Below are 15,731 nucleotides of genomic sequence, written 5' to 3' on the forward strand. Positions count from 1 at the left end.
CTAGAGCTCAAAAAAGCCAAAATGCAAGACTAAGAGTGTGGACTCCAGCAGCAGCCAGTGCTGTGATCTGAAGGGTCACTAGGTGCCTCTGACGTACCCTCTCCATCCCCAGCCCTAGACCCTTGTTCTGCCTACATCAGCCTCAATGAGCCCTGGAGGAACACTGACCACCAGTTTGATGAGTCTCAAGGGACGCCTCTGTGTGACAACCACATGGATGGGGAGTGGTACCGCTTCACGGGCATGGCGGGGGACGCCATGCCCACCTTCTGCGTACCGGAAAACCACTGTGGCACCCATGCGCCCATCTGGCTCAATGGCAGCCAGCCCCTAGAGAGCGATGGCATCGTGCAGCGCCAGGCCTGCACCAGCTTCAAAGGGAACTGCTGCCTGTGGGACACCACCGTGGAGGTCAAGGCTTGCCCAGGAGGCTACTACGTGTACCGTCTGTCCAAGCCCAGCGTCTGCTTCCACGTCTACTGTGGCCGTGAGTACCTTCCTCCCCTGCAGCTCCACAGCGGGACAGTCCCGAGGGAGACCCAGTGACAGAGTCAGTAGTGTCCCAGAGTCGGAACAACATTGATTTGGCTGGGGACCAGCAAGACCTCCAGGTTGTGATTTCTGAAATCTAGTCTCAGAATTTCTAAAAAATTCCTAAAGAAATGTCACTAGATCAGTTATATTTTTTTGTTGTTTTCTATTCCATTAAAACAAAACATTAGAAAATGAAATGTTGATTTAATGTATCTAAATAGTGGCTTTCCAACCTTTTGGAATGTAGAAGATTCATTTTTAGGATGTTTATATTGATGGTTGATGGATGTGCAGAGAGCTATATATGATAGCACTGAACTTAAAAATCCATCAATTTGTTAGAATGGTATAATAGAAAGAAGCTATTTGAGGCTGGCAGTACTTTTAAATGAATTCCTGTGTTATCGACTCCATCAAGATCTGTATGCTGATTTTTTTCCATTGCTGGAAATTAAGCCCAGAGCTAGCTTGCACATGCTAGACCAACGTTAAACCACTGAGTTGCATCTTGCCCCCGTATATAATTTAAGAGCACAGATGAGAGTATGTACCCTTCTTAGTCTGTTGCCTGTATGTTTTTATCAGCACATGACTGTAGTACATGACTGTCACATACCTTTGCAGATCATGTGCAGTGACATTTTTACATTTGCAGAAACCCTGTGGCCACCCACACAGCCCTGTGGATATAAAGATGGGAGCCACTGATATAAAATGGTGAAAGATGCCCCCCAAAGCAGTATATCTGTTTCTGTTGGGTGATGTAAACTCTGAACCATGAACATTTCCTTGGAGGTAGCTGGGAACTCATACCTCATAACCGCACTCATGAGACTCAGGAGGAGAGTCCTGTGGCCCTCGTATCTCAAAGATAAACATGCATCTTTATCTCTCCATAGATTTTTATGACATCTGCGATGAGGACTGTCACGGCAGCTGCTTGGGCACCAGCCAGTGCACATGCTCTCCAGGAACTGTGCTGGGCCCTGACGGGCAGACGTGCTTTGGTAAGGAGTCATCAGAAGGTAGAAACAGGCTTAGAACCAAAGGACAGATGAAAATCTGTTCCGCCTCGGAGCTCTGTCATTGTCCCATTTTGTGTTTCTGAATGCTTGCAAGGTGTCTAACTTTTTAGTTCATGGCTAAAGCTCAAGCCGAACTTATGATGTGTTGTGAGTCGTCTAGAACAGTGCTGTCTCCCCCAGTAGCTGGCTGCAGAGTGCTTGCATTGTAGCTAGTGTGACCAAAGATCTGAATTTGAATTTCAAAAGTGATCCTTGGTTCAGTTATTAGAAAAATCGAAAATGTCTGGGGTAGTTTGAGTGCCTAAATTTTATCTGTCCTTACTTAAATATAGATCAAATATTTCTGATGGCAATTTGGCATAATAATTCAGGTGTGCTACAACTTCTTTTTTCTTTTTTTTTTTTTTTTTTGTCTTTTTCCTTTTTATCGGTACTGGGGATCGAACTCAAGACCACCTGCTTGCAAGGCAGGTGCTTATGCCGCTGAGCTAAATCCCCAGCCCCTACAACTTCATTTCAATCCGTGTCCAACACCTTGTATTATTTCTTATTGCTACTTCCAGGATTTCTTCAGGCAAACATTAAAACACAAATATGTGCTTGTTTACTAACCTTTTCTTTTTACATCGAAGGCAGCACAACATACACGTGTCTTCCTTAATTTATTTCAGTCATCTTTGCCTATTAAAACCTTGAATTCCTACCTGGGGGCGCATGTGCTTCACAGAGATTGTGAATCATCTGAAATTACAAGCAGATTTTTGTGGTTGTACGCATGTGCCAATTTTAGCTTTATTCAGTTTGCATTTATTTTTTGCATCCTGAATTATCGCATTAATTTTTAATTTGTATTAGTACATGTTTGCGGCACCTAATTATCGCATTCACCACAGGGAGCTGGGACATGTACATAACACATGTTGGTGCTTTTTAGTTCCCCTCCCACCGCCCCCTCCACTCCCTCCATGGTCCCCCTCACATTTCCAGAAGCCTTGTCTTCCTGCTTCTCATAACTCTTATGCTGCTGTTTTATTTACATTGTGGGTTTCTCACATGAGAGAAACCATGCAATATGGTTGTGTGTCTAGTTTATTTCATTTAATATTATTGCCTCAAGGTGTATCCATTTTTCTACAAATGACTCAAATTTATCTTTCATGGCTGAGTAGTACTCCACTATATGTAAATTCCACATCTTTTTTATGCATCCATCTGTTGATGGACATATAGGCTATTTCCAAGATTTAACTACTTTGAGTAGTACTACTATAGACATGGGTGTGCATGTATTACCATAATCTGATGTCCTGAACTCTTTCAGGAAGATACTTAGAAGGAGAATAGCTAAGTCAAATAGAAATTTCTAGTTTCAATTTTTTGACACATCTCTACAGCATTTGTTATTATTTGATTTCTTGATGATTACTGTTTTTCTAGGGTAAGATGGAATCTCAGTGTTATTTTAATCTGTATTTCTCTAATAGCCAGAGCTGTTGAACATTTTTCATGTATTTATTCACTATTTGAACTTCTGAGAAGTGTCTATTCACATCAGTTGCCTATTTTTTGACTGAGTCTTTTATTTGGAGGCTCTAATTTTTTTGAGTTCTATATATATTTCTAAATATTCATCTTCTGTCTAATGAATAGCTGACAAAATATTTTTTGTATTTGGTAGGATATCTCTTCACTCTGGGTTGTTTCCTTTGCTGTTCAGTTGCTTTTTAATTTGATACAACCACATTTGTTGATTCTTGATGTTATTTCTTGTGCAATTGGAGTTCTGAACAGAGAATCCTTGCCTGTGTCTATTTTACTATTTTAGCCTTCAGCATATTAATGTTTCTGTTTTAATATTTAGATCTTTGATTCATTTTTAGCTTCGTGCATTGTGAGAGATACAGGTCTAGATTCAATCTTTTGCATGTGGATAGCCAGTTTTCCCGCACCGCTAGTTTTCTCCAGGATAAATTTTTGGTCCCTTTGTCAAAGAACAGGTGGCTAAATGTGCCAGGGGTTGTTCCTTCATCCTCTCTTCTCTTCCACTGAGCCACATACCTGTTTTTATGCCGGTACCATCCTGGTTTTTGTTTGTTTTTGTTTTTGGGGGGAGGGTTGGTGCCAAGGATCGCTCTCACCATCTCACGTTTGCCAAGCAGGCCCTTACACCGCTGAGCTAAACCCCTGGCCTCCATCCTATTTTTATTACTGTAGTTTTGGAATATAATTTGAAATTTAGGATAGTGATGCTTCCTACTTTGCTAATTACCTGAAATTACTTTTGCTATTCTGGGTCTCTTCTGGTTCCATATGAATTTTAGGATTGTTTTCTTCTAATTCCATGGAGAATTCTGTTGATATTTTTATTGGGATTGCATTAAATAGATGTATGAGTTTTGGAAATATGATTGTTTGGACAATATTTGTTCTGCCTGTCCAGGAGCAGGAGATATCTGTTTTCTGATACCCTCTTCAGTCTCCTCTTCTCAGAGTGCTATAGCTTTTGTTGTAGAGGTCTTTCATTTCTTTTGTTAAATTAATTCTTAAATATTTAATTTCTCTTGAAACTATTATAAATAGTCTTTTTTCCTAATTTTTTTCTCATTTGGTTCATTATTGGTATACAGGATGCTACTGATTTTTGTGTGCTGCGTTTATATCCTGCTACCTTGCTGAATTTATTAGTTCAAGGGTCTTGGTGAAAGTTTTGTGTCTTCTATGTAAAGGATCCTGTCTTCTGTGACAAAGGATAGTTTGGCTTCTTCCTTTCCTGTATATCTCTTTTATGTCTTTTTATTTTAAAGAGAATAAAATTGAACAAAATGAAACAAAACACCGCCAATCAGTACAGAACAGTGAAAGCAATACAGGACTTCAAAACAAAACAACAGGGAGTCAACAATGGCTACCATAATGCCTCTTGCCTTCTTCAAAATAGCTGTCCATACCATCACACATAACAAAGTAAAATAGACAAATAAAAATAAATAAAATCAATCAAAACAAAATATAGCATTACAGGATTTCAAAACCACATAATAGGAAATAAGAAATGGCTACCATAATAGATCTTGTTATCTTCCAAACAGCTGCCCATACCCTCAGACATAATAAAATCAAACAAAACAGAACAAAACGAAACCAAACCATGAAAATGATACTGGAGTTCAAAACAAGATAATAGGAAATTAACAATGGCTACCACCTTCCCTTTTTAGACATTTCCTCTCCTATCAGTTTCACAATATCTATTTTTGTTTTATTATTTTGTTTTTATTTTAAAGAGAATAAAACCAAACAATAAAACAGAATAAAATCAATCAAAGCAAAATAATGAAAGTGATACAGGGATTCAAAACAAGATAATAGGAAATCAACAATGGCTACCATAATATATCTTGCTATCTTTAAAATAGCTGCCCATACCATCAGATATAAGAAAATCAGACAAAACCAAACAGGGCCAGGGATTTAGCTCAGTGGCATAAGTGCCTGCCTGGCAAGCACGAGGTGGTGAGTTCTATCCTCAGTTCCAAAATAAATAAATAAATGAATAAGTAAAATGAAAGTGATACAGGACTTTGAAACAAAATAATAGGAAATTAATAATGGCTATTACCTTCTCTTTTTAGACTTTCCTTTCGCTTTCAGAATGTTATATATTTTGGGTCCCACTGACTTCTTTTTATAGTAGGGAGACTCACCCATGTGAGTCCAAACCATTTCACCAAGAGCATGATCTCAGGTTGCATCCATTTACCTATTAGAGCCTCGTGATCATCCTTCTTTATAGCTAAGTAGCTCCCCATTGTATAAAAATGGCATGTCTTTCTTATCCGTTCTGTGGTTGATGGGCAGGCTACCCCTGCTTTTTTCTGGTTCCCTGTTGCATGGAGCATTGTTTTCTCTCCTTTGGTTTTCAGTCTAAGAATTCCTTCCAAGTTAAATGTTTCTCGCTTGCCACATATTGACGGGTCTTGATTCTTGATCCACTCTGCCTGTTTCTTTTTATTGGTGCATTGATGCCATCTGCACTATGTTTATGGCCAGTATACACTGGCTCATCTCTGCCTTACTATTTTCCTACCTTTGGTTCCCTACTTTTCCCCTCCATTCAATTGCTTGACCCACTTAGCAGTCCCCCTCTGATGCTTTTCCTGGAACTATGATCATTTTTATCTCTCTCTAGAAAATCCTCAGCATTCTCTGGAGGTTTGCTTTGGCTGTCATGAATTCCCTCTTTGTCATAAAGTGTCTTATTTCTCCATTAATTTTTTTTTTTTTTTTTTTTGGCCTTTTTCCTTTTTATCGGTACCGGGGATCGAACTCACGACTGCCTGCTTCCAAGGCAGGCGCTTATGCTGCTGAGCTAAATGTCCAGCCCCTTTTCTCCATTAAATTTGAAAGATAGTTTTGCAGGGTCCATAAATCTAGGTTGGATGTTGTTTTCTTTCAGGACTTGAAATACTTCCCTCCACGCTCTTCTTGACTTGATGGTTTGTGTTGAGAATTCTATCATGATTCTGATAGGTTTTCCTTTATAGGTGATATGTTTCTTTTTTCTAACAGCCTTTAATATTCTGTTCTTGTGCTGAATTTGTGAGATCTTGATTGTTATATGTCTGGGTATAGATTTCTTTGGGTTATGGGTAGTTGGAGTGCTATATGTCTTGCTTATCTGCATGTCAGGTCAGGTCCTTTTCCCATGCTTGGGAAGTTCCCTGCTATTACCTCTGTAGATAGTCTTTCATGTCATTTGTGGTGACCTCTGCTTTTTTTCTGACACCTATCATTCTTAAATTATTTTTCTTTGCATCATCTTGCTGTTATTGAATTGTTATTTCCTGGTTCCTTGTTATTTTTAAGAGATCTTTCATTTCATGATCACTAGCTGCAATCCTGTCTTCAAGGTCTGAGAGTCTATCTTCAGTTTCTTTCAAGTGATTTTGTCAGTTTTCAATGGGGTTTTTAATCTCCTGGATATCTCTTTGAATCTGTTTCATGCATTCCAGTTCTTCCCTATGTTGCTCATTCTCCTATGCTTCTCTCTTTTTTAAAATCTGTCTTCTTTAGATATGCTCAGCAACCTCTTTTATTATGTTTGTCATTTTTCTTTTACCTGAGATATTATTTCTGATCTGATTTCCTTTACAGCCTCATGAAGGAGTTTCTTTACTTCAATTGCCATCATCCCAGAAATTTCAGGTGTGTGGCTTTCATTTTCTTCCATGCCTGTGTCTCCTGGACTTGTGTGTGGCTTGAGATCTGAGATTGCCTTTTGTTCCCTCCTGACAAGCTGATTGTGGGGTCCCAGGCACTTCCTGCATTGGCTACCCATCTATGGTGTAAGGGAATAAGTCAGGCACCTGGGTTTCTCCTAACCTAAGTTCCAGAGAGGCTGTGGGTCATGGGGTGGGTTTCCCCAGACATTCATGGCTTCTCTGAGGTGTGGTTCATTGGTTTTCCTGGTCCCTGTTGACCACAAGTCTCTGATGGCAGCTATCAGGCTCATGCATGGGGCTGGCTGCTGTTTCTCCCAGCCTGCACTGGCTGCCCACGGGAGGGTCCCAATGGCAGCCTGCATGTGCGCGGGGGTGAGGCTGGTTGCTTCTTCTATTGGCCTGTGCTGGTTACAGCCCCCAATTAGTTTCCACACTTTACCTGCTGGCTCATATTGTTATTGTTGCTCCCAATTTTTCTGCACCCAAAGTGCTGCACTTTGGTGAGGGTTCTACTGAGTCTCTGGCTTTCCCACTGGTTTCCAGTCCCTGAGTCCCATCAATGGAGGGTGGAGGAGCCCATCTTGTTCTCTTCCTGTCAGTCACAGAAGCTCCCAACCAATGGTGGGGAAAGGAGCCTGTCTCTATCTTTTATTTCTTTCTCTTGCCTGATTGCTGTGACTAACATTTCAAGTACTAGATTGAACAGGAGTGGTAATGGTGGACATCTTTATACTGTTCCTGATTTTAGGGGAAAAACTTTGAATTTTTCCCCATTTAATATGTGATATGGAATATCAGCATTAGATTAGATCTTGCCAAAAGTTGCCATAAAATTCAGGGATGAGTCCATCAGACTCTAAACTTTTCTTAGTTGGTAGGTTTTGTTTTTTTAAACTACTGCTTCAATTTCATTGTCTATTATTGAATTATTCAGGGTATTTTTACCTTCTTGGATCAGTTTTGTTGTAAACTTGGATCTGTTTTTATATATGTAAGAATCTACCCATTTCTTCCGTTTATTACAGTACAGGTTTCCAGACTAGTCACTACAGTCTTCCGAGTTCAGTCGTGTCCATTGTGATTTTGCCTTTTTATTTCTAACTGCAATGATTTGCATTTTTCCCTTCCTCTTTTTTGGCAAGGTTACTTGAGGGTTTGTCTGTTCTGTTTATTCTTTCAAAGAACCAACTCTTCAATTCATAGATTCATATTGTTTTTCAGCCTCAATTTCATTAATTTCTGCTCTGATTTTTATAATTTCCTTCCTCACACTAGCTTTGAATTTACGTTGTTCTTGTTTTTGTAGGACCTTGAAGTACATCATTAGATTATTTCACTGAGCTTTCTCCTTTTTTCTGATGTGGGCATTTACATTCTCTAACATACTGTAAGATTCTATCCTGCATTGGACTTCTGTGATTTTGACCATGATGTGGTGTGGAGAAGCTCTTTTCTCATCATGGTTATTTTGAGTTTATAGGCCTTGCTTATCTGTATGCTTAATTCCTTTTCTGTTTACAAGTTTTCTTCTATTATTTCTGTATTTTCAATATTTTTCACTAATCCCACAATCTTAGTCTTCTTTGCAGTGTCTAGCAGGTGTTAGGCCATTTTCCATGACTTCTTATTGTTTGTAAGGTATCTCTAAGCATGTGATCACCTGCATCAGCACTATTTTCCAGGTCTGACGCTTGTCTCACATTTGGTCATTCTGACTACCCACACTTTCAGTAAAATATTTTATCTCTTGGATTTCTGATTGGTACATTTTTATAGAGTTTAATTTTTTGTTAAACTGGTGATTTACATTTTGTATTGTTTGTTTAGTTCAGCTAGCATTTTATGAGTGTTGTCTGTAAGCTCAGGTATCATTTTGTTTATTAAGCCCATTATCTGTTTACTTATATTATCTTTGAGCTCACCGAACACCTTATTGATCTTTTTTCCCCTTTCTTTTATCACTGCCTATAAGTCAACTGTTTAGCTTTTTATTTCCTCCCTGTCAATAGATTAGCTTTGGGGAAATTGGGAGTTTTGGGGGGCATTTTGTTGCCTTGTTTTCACATGTTTCTATTTTTTGGTGTGTTGAGGGTTGAAGATCAATTATAGTTGAAAGACTTTGTGGAGAAATCTTTAGTTAGTATGTGCTCTCTAGCTATGTTCTGTGGGCATAGCTAACTACAGGCCTTGTCTCTGTCTCATATCTGACACCTCCCTGGGAGCCAAAGTTAGTATTCCAGACAAGTTTGTTTTTTCTCTGCCTTAGTCTTCATTTAAATACAATAACTTCAAATGCTTATTTTAAATTATATCCTTTTTCAAGCACAGAGAATAGTATGAAATAATATAATACACACAAATGTACCTAGATTTAACTACAATTAAATTTTTCTTTCTTTTTCATTTAAATAAATTTTGAAGGTCAAATCATTAATCTGCCTCTCATTTTCCTCTCTCATCCTCCAAGGATAATCATTATGTTTGTACCCATAACATTGTTTTGTGTATTCTTAAAATTAACAAAGAAATAATACTTTATCTCACGTATAACATTTCTTTATTGCGTATCCATAAGAATGGATTTTCTGGTGTGTAGAGTATCTGAATTGACCATAACTAACAATCAATCCCAAATAATAATGTCCTAAATAAGTAGAAGTTTATTTCTCCCTCACATTAGAAAAAGTCCTTCTCAAGGAGAGTAGTCCAGGGTGGGAGTGGAGGACCTCAAGAAACTCAGGCCCAAGCGTGGCCACATCCACACCCAAGAAGGTGCAGCCTCTAAGCCTCTCTTTTAGGCACCTGAATGAGGGAAGGAAAGAAGGAGCCTGAATAGGATTCTAATCTTATTTACCGTATTTTTCACCTCAACAATTTCTGTTTGTTTATTTGCTTTCTGTTCCATCTTATCTTGTTACATGTTTATTTTGTCTTCTTTCCTCAGCTAACTTTTATAGACTTGTATGATAAACTTCTAAATTATTCTGTCATCTCTGGTTCAAAAACTCCTGTTACCTTCCTATGCTGTCTCATGGTAGATCATTTGTAGTGTTTTATACAATCCATCTTCTGTTGTAATGGCTTTTCTCTTGCTTTCTGCTCTCAGTTGATTTGAGGAGCTTTTACTGTAGAGCAGTTTTCCAGATACTTTTGTCAGAAATCACTAAGGTGTGCTACCTGAAGTCAAACTTCGTAAGAGTTTCAAAGATTCCTTCACTGGGTGGAAAGTAGAAATACATATGTCAACTATGACAGGGCCCTGGTTTGGGTCTCCATTTTTTTGTGAAGGCTTTTCTCTCTCCTCTAGCCTCAGGAAGAGAACTTCCTTACTGCTTTCCTGGTCTACCAGGCAAAATTTTGCTACTCTCAAATTTATTAAAAGGTATATTAGTCCATTTTCTGTTACTATAATGAAATACCAGAGGCTGGGTACGTTGTAAAGAAAACAGGATTAAAACATCTAACTTACAGATCTAGAGGTTCAAAGTATGGTGTTGGTACCCAACCTGCTTAGAGAAGACTTCATGGTGGATGGTATCATGACAGGAGCATGTGTGAGCAAAAGACACCACAGCGAGGCAGGAAGCCAGAGATCTACTGGGGGGAGACCTTGTGGGACCTGACAAGAGCTGTTCCAAGGGCGGTGCCACTGATGACATAATGGCTTCCCATTAGCTCCACCTTTTATGGTCCCAGGACAGCTTGACATCACCATTCCAGGGACCACCTTCTAACAAATGAAACTTTGGGGACACACTGAAGCCATATCCAAATCATAGCAAGAGGGTTCCTCTGAGGAGGTCATGGATGAGCTGAACCTAAAGCCTCATTTTCCCCGGCCCAAAGCCATGTCTACTGCCACCCAGGGATATTTAAAACGGGTCTTGAGCTTTTGTCCTGTGTCCAGGTCTATTATTCCTGGGAGCCAAAATTTAGATCCCAATCTTCCCTTCTTTGTCTGTAGAAGGAAATTTATTGCCACGGGTGCATTTTTTTAATGGCAAGAGTTCATATCTTTCATTAGAGTCTTAAAAAGTTTAACAATTACTACTTAACACAATGTGAAACTGTTCCAATTTTTGAAACAGCTCTTAAGGGAAGTACACATTGTAACAGAGGACTCACAGCCAGATACCTCCTTCTGCATTGTAAGCGCCTTTCATGATTTAAAACACGATTTATAACTTTGTATTTGTTTAGCAGCTTTTCAGAAACTCCTTGAAAAAAAAGCCAGAGTCACCAACACAAATAAGTAGGTATATCCAGAACACGAAAGGCAGTTTATTTCCTCATACTTTTGCCCCTAAAATGAGAGGAACTGGGAAACAATCAGATGCCTTCCACCCATCAGAGGACAGATGAGCAGACTTGGTGGGCAGAAGCTGCTAGAAGTGATGATGCCGGGCACGGTGGGGAGTGGGGAGGCAACGTGAGCAACTGATTCTGAGATCTGAAGGCTCTGCTCAGGGCTCGCCACAAGATGCAGCAACAGTGTGGTTTCTCTTCTACAGATGAAAACGAATGTGAGCAGGACAACGGCGGCTGCAGTGAGATCTGTGTGAACCTCAAACATTCCTATCGCTGTGAGTGTGGGGTTGGCCGCGTGCTGCGGAGCGATGGCAAGACCTGTGAAGGTAGGAGATGCTGCGGGGCTCGGATCTAGAGCCAGAGGAAACATCGGCTTGTTCCTGGCCGTGCAGGGAAGAGCCTAGTGTGGAGAGTAACCAGCTGTGCAAACAATGGACAGAAGAGGCTCGTCATCATTCACGGTGCTGGTGCCGTAGCCAGAATTCACTGCTGATTTTATCTCCAACGTTTCACAGAGGCAGAAAGCCATATTCTTTTAGGGAAATTAAAGTATCTCATACTTTTCAAATTGAAGTAAATCACGTAGAATTCTTTTTTAATGGTACTGGGGATTGAAGCCAGATGCTTCACACTGAGCTACATTTCCAGCCCTTTATTTTTTCCCCCTTTCTTCTTTTCTCTGTCTGTCTGTCTGTCTCTCTCTCTCTCTCTCTCTCTCTCTCTCTCTCTCTCTCTCTCTCTGTCTTCCTTTTTCTAAAATTCTGAGACAGAGTCTCCAGAAATTGCCCAGCCTGGACTTAAACTGCCACCCTCTGGCTTTCACCTCCCAGAGCACTATGATCTAGGCTTGCACCGCCCTGCCTGGCTCATGTAGGGTCTCATTCAAGCAAAGGTTCTGATTCAGTAAGTCTGGGATCAGGTCAAGAGACTGTATTTCTTCGTAAAGTATAGTTGACACCTGTGCTGCTCATCACAGCAGCACACAGGGGCACAGCAACAGAACAGGGGCAGGCAGCAGAGCAAACACTTCATACTGTTTCTCGGCCTTCTCTGCACCCAGCCCTGCCAGCTCCCTCTTCAGAGACTCTGCTTCTCCATGCTGGAGGAGGCGTCAGAGCTTGAGTGTTTAACAAGTCCACCTGTGAGTCTTACTGTCCTGGACATTTGGAGGACTGCTTGACATGAAGCCATTCTCCTCTGTATGCTTTGTATTGACTGGGGACAAAAACATTTTTTAGGGATAAATCAAATGAATTCTTTTTAATAACAAAGATGCTAACAAAGATTTTATATGATAAAGTAACAAAATAAACCCTAATATATGTCACATAATTAGAATGAAAATTGTCTGCAATTATTGTTTTATTTTTTATTTTTTATTGAAAATAATCTCAGGCCTGGGGATTTAGCTCAGTGGCATAAACACCTGCCTTGCAAGCAGGTGGTCATAAATTCGATCCCTGGTACTGATTAAAAAAAAAAAAGAAAAGAATCTCACATATTTATAGGATACCATGTGACATTTCAGTAACCTATTAATATATGAGATTTAAATAATGTCCCTTCTCCAAGGTGCATTTCCTTTTGCAAGTTATCACAGCTGAAATGTCATCACTTCTGCTGTCATAAACCTGAGTTCTTGTGACACTTGGTAGAGTATGACAACAAGAGAAACAGTTGAATTGTTATTATTTACAGCAGACTTGTGATTGGTCCCACAGGATAATTGGATTTGTGGGTTCATAGAGCTATAGCACTGCTTACAAAAATTCACTTTCTTCTTATAATATTCAAAACAATAATAGGCTGGATGCAGTGGTACACACCTGTGATTCCAGCACTCGGGAGGCTGAGGTAGGAGGATTGCTACAAGTTTGAGACCAGCCTGGGCTACATGGTGAGTTCAGGAGCAGCCTGAACTATGGTGAGACCCTGTCTCAAAAAAAAAAAAAAAAAAAAAAAAAACTAGGGGCTGGGGATTTAGCTCAGCGGCATAAGCACCTGCCTTGTAAGCAGGCAGTCGTGAGTTCAATCCCCGGTACCGATAAAAAAGAAAAAGACAATAAAATAAAATAACTACTCCAAATGGGAAAATTATAGCTAGTCCCCCCACCTTATTCGATACAATGAAGTTTGTACATCTAAGGGAAAATTACTAAAATGTTATACCACTGTCCTTTATAAAAAGACTAAATACATTTTAAATTTTGTGGAATACGGTAATATCTGAATCATCCTTAAATTTTAATTATTTTATGTAATAAGTTTTGCATATCTCAATATTAATGAAATGGTCCATGAGGAACATTCATGAGTATTTTATTGGAACTATTACAGTGAATCTTCTACAGTCTTAAAACCTAGTAATCACAAATGAAAAAAAATTTAAGAAAAGGATAAAAATTATATATGCATTAAACTTTAGGATTAGTATTTATACTAATAATCCTTAAATTTTATCGGCAGTCTACACAAATTTATTCCTTCACTGGGGATATTAAATAATTGTATCTTCTCTAAAAAATAAACAGCCTTGTGGCCTGGGATCCAGCTCAGTGGCATGGCACCTGCCTTGCAAGCACAAGGTCTTAAGTTTGATTCCTGGCACCAAAAAAAAAAAAAAAGGAAAGAAAGACAAATTAAAGTCTTTTAATTTTTAAGTGATTTTTATTTTGCTCTAAAAGCATAAAAAAATACATAGAAAGATAATTAAAATGACCCACAATCTCCCCAGCTAGATATGCCCATTCTGCACATCTTGGGGTATGATCCTGAAAGACTTAAATCCCGTAAGGCAATTTAGATTCTCAAGCTTTTTACTGCTCTGCATTTTAGACCTAGAAGTATTCTGAGTGAATATTTAGGGTGATCCTTTCATCTTACAGAGGTTGGAATTATTATGATTCAGAGAAATAAAATGTCTTCACAACATTAGTTTTTAGAGCCAGAGGTGTGGCTTAGTGGGAGAGCACTTATCTAGCATTTCTGAGGCCCTGGATTCAATGCTGAGCACCACCACCAAAAATGAGTAACTTTTTAGAAAACAAATTTCCTATTAATGTTGATTTTAACATCTTATAACTCTTTTGTGCTTTCTTCCACATGGTTGCTTATGATTTCACCCATTTCTTTTTTTTTTTTTTTTTTTTTTTGGTTTTTCCTTTTTATCAGTACCGGGGATCAAACTCACGACTGCTTGCTTGCAAGGCAGGTGCTTATGCCGCTGAGCTAAATCCCCAGCCCCGATTTCATCCATTTCTAAAGCCCATAATCAGGAATATCTTTCAAGTTTTGCAAAAATTAACTCGTTGCAAATTTATTCTCTATATGTTTCACAGCAATTATTTATCCCAAGTTTATTTACTGATGTTCCAAAGGACTAGTTTTCTTTTGTTTCCTTTCTCTCTCTCTCTCTCTCTTTTTTTTTTTTTTTTTTTTTTTTTTTTTGCTATCATGAACTGATAGAGTTATATCTATGCCTGAAAATCAGCTTACCTACTTCCCTAAGCATCTCAGATGACGTCAAACATTTGTTTCCAAATATAACCTAAAACAAGGGTCAGCAAACTTCTGGACAGACGATATAATAAATATTTAGACTCTGTGGAACTGTACAGAATCAGTAAAAATATTCAGCTCTGCCCATGCAATGAGAAAGCACCGTAGAAACAAGCAATCACATGGGCATGGCTGTGTGCCAAAGAAACTATTTGAAACAAAATGTAGCAGAACTTGACACCTTTAACTAGAAGGTAATCCCCAGGTTCCAGGTTATTTTCCTCTGCTAAGTTTAAAGTTATATGATAGTTTTTTCAATTCTTAGTTGAATATTTTTCTTCTTGTCCATTGACTATGTGTTTGGAAAATATAACCATTAAATAGAGGAAACTTCTTTAAAAATTCGTAAGTAAAAACTCATAAGAAAAATATCACCAAGAGTTGGTTGAATCCAGATCCCCAGCCTGCAACCCAGGACCCACTTACTTATCACAAATTGCTAACACTGCAATTAACCCTGAATACGGAGGGATTGATTTAGAAAAAAAAAAAAAAAAAAACTCATACATTAACATCTTTTGGTTTAAAAATAACACACCCCCCATAGGTTTGTTACCGCCGCCCTAGGCCCTTTTTTATAATGTGCTGTCAGTCTAAGGCCCTTTGTCCCCAGAGCTCTTGATCCTGGCAGTTCAACAGAGGGTCCCTGACCCAGCCAACTGGCTGAACTCTGATGCGCCCAGCTGATCCAGTTGAATTTATACTCTACCAGTCCCTTTTTATCAATAATTATTTCTAGTTGGGCTCATTAAATGTGGCAGCAGTTCATACGTGACTTTTGAGTCTTACTCCTGAGAAAACCCATAATTGCAGACCAAACATGAGAAAACACATTACCAAAACCAAACTGAAAGTCGTTCTACAAAATGCCTGGGTATCTTAAGTGGACAGAGCTGTGGGTATTGGGAGATTGCTCCCTGTGGCTGTAACATCCAGCAGACGATTTTGTGGGCTTGGGTATACATCTTGATTACTGGATCAGACTGCAAGGATACTGCTACAGGTCAAGCACAAACCCTGATAATAAGTGCCAGGATCTCGATGGGAAGAGGTGCATGAGGTGATTCCCTCTTCTTCCTTTTCA

The 15,731-nt window shown here is 39.1% G+C and overlaps 1 protein-coding gene across 3 annotated transcripts in view; it reads left to right on the forward strand.

The window, feature by feature from the left end:
* Positions 1 to 15,731, forward strand: part of Oit3 (oncoprotein induced transcript 3) — a 28,200-nt gene that overhangs the window by 3,141 nt on the left and 9,328 nt on the right. For all 3 annotated transcript variants that reach the window (XM_003473600.5, XM_063238653.1, XM_013157031.3), the window contains exons 2-4: positions 113 to 487; positions 1,434 to 1,541; positions 11,293 to 11,415. In XM_003473600.5, the coding sequence (XP_003473648.3) occupies positions 113 to 487; positions 1,434 to 1,541; positions 11,293 to 11,415 (606 nt within the window). The remainder of the gene's footprint in view (positions 1 to 112; positions 488 to 1,433; positions 1,542 to 11,292; positions 11,416 to 15,731) is intronic.

The sequence above is a fragment of the Cavia porcellus genome, unplaced genomic scaffold (genome assembly GCF_034190915.1).
Source record: "Cavia porcellus strain 051 isolate PalLab524CR breed Dunkin Hartley unplaced genomic scaffold, mCavPor4.1 scaffold_28, whole genome shotgun sequence".
Taxonomy (NCBI): Eukaryota; Metazoa; Chordata; class Mammalia; order Rodentia; family Caviidae; genus Cavia; species Cavia porcellus.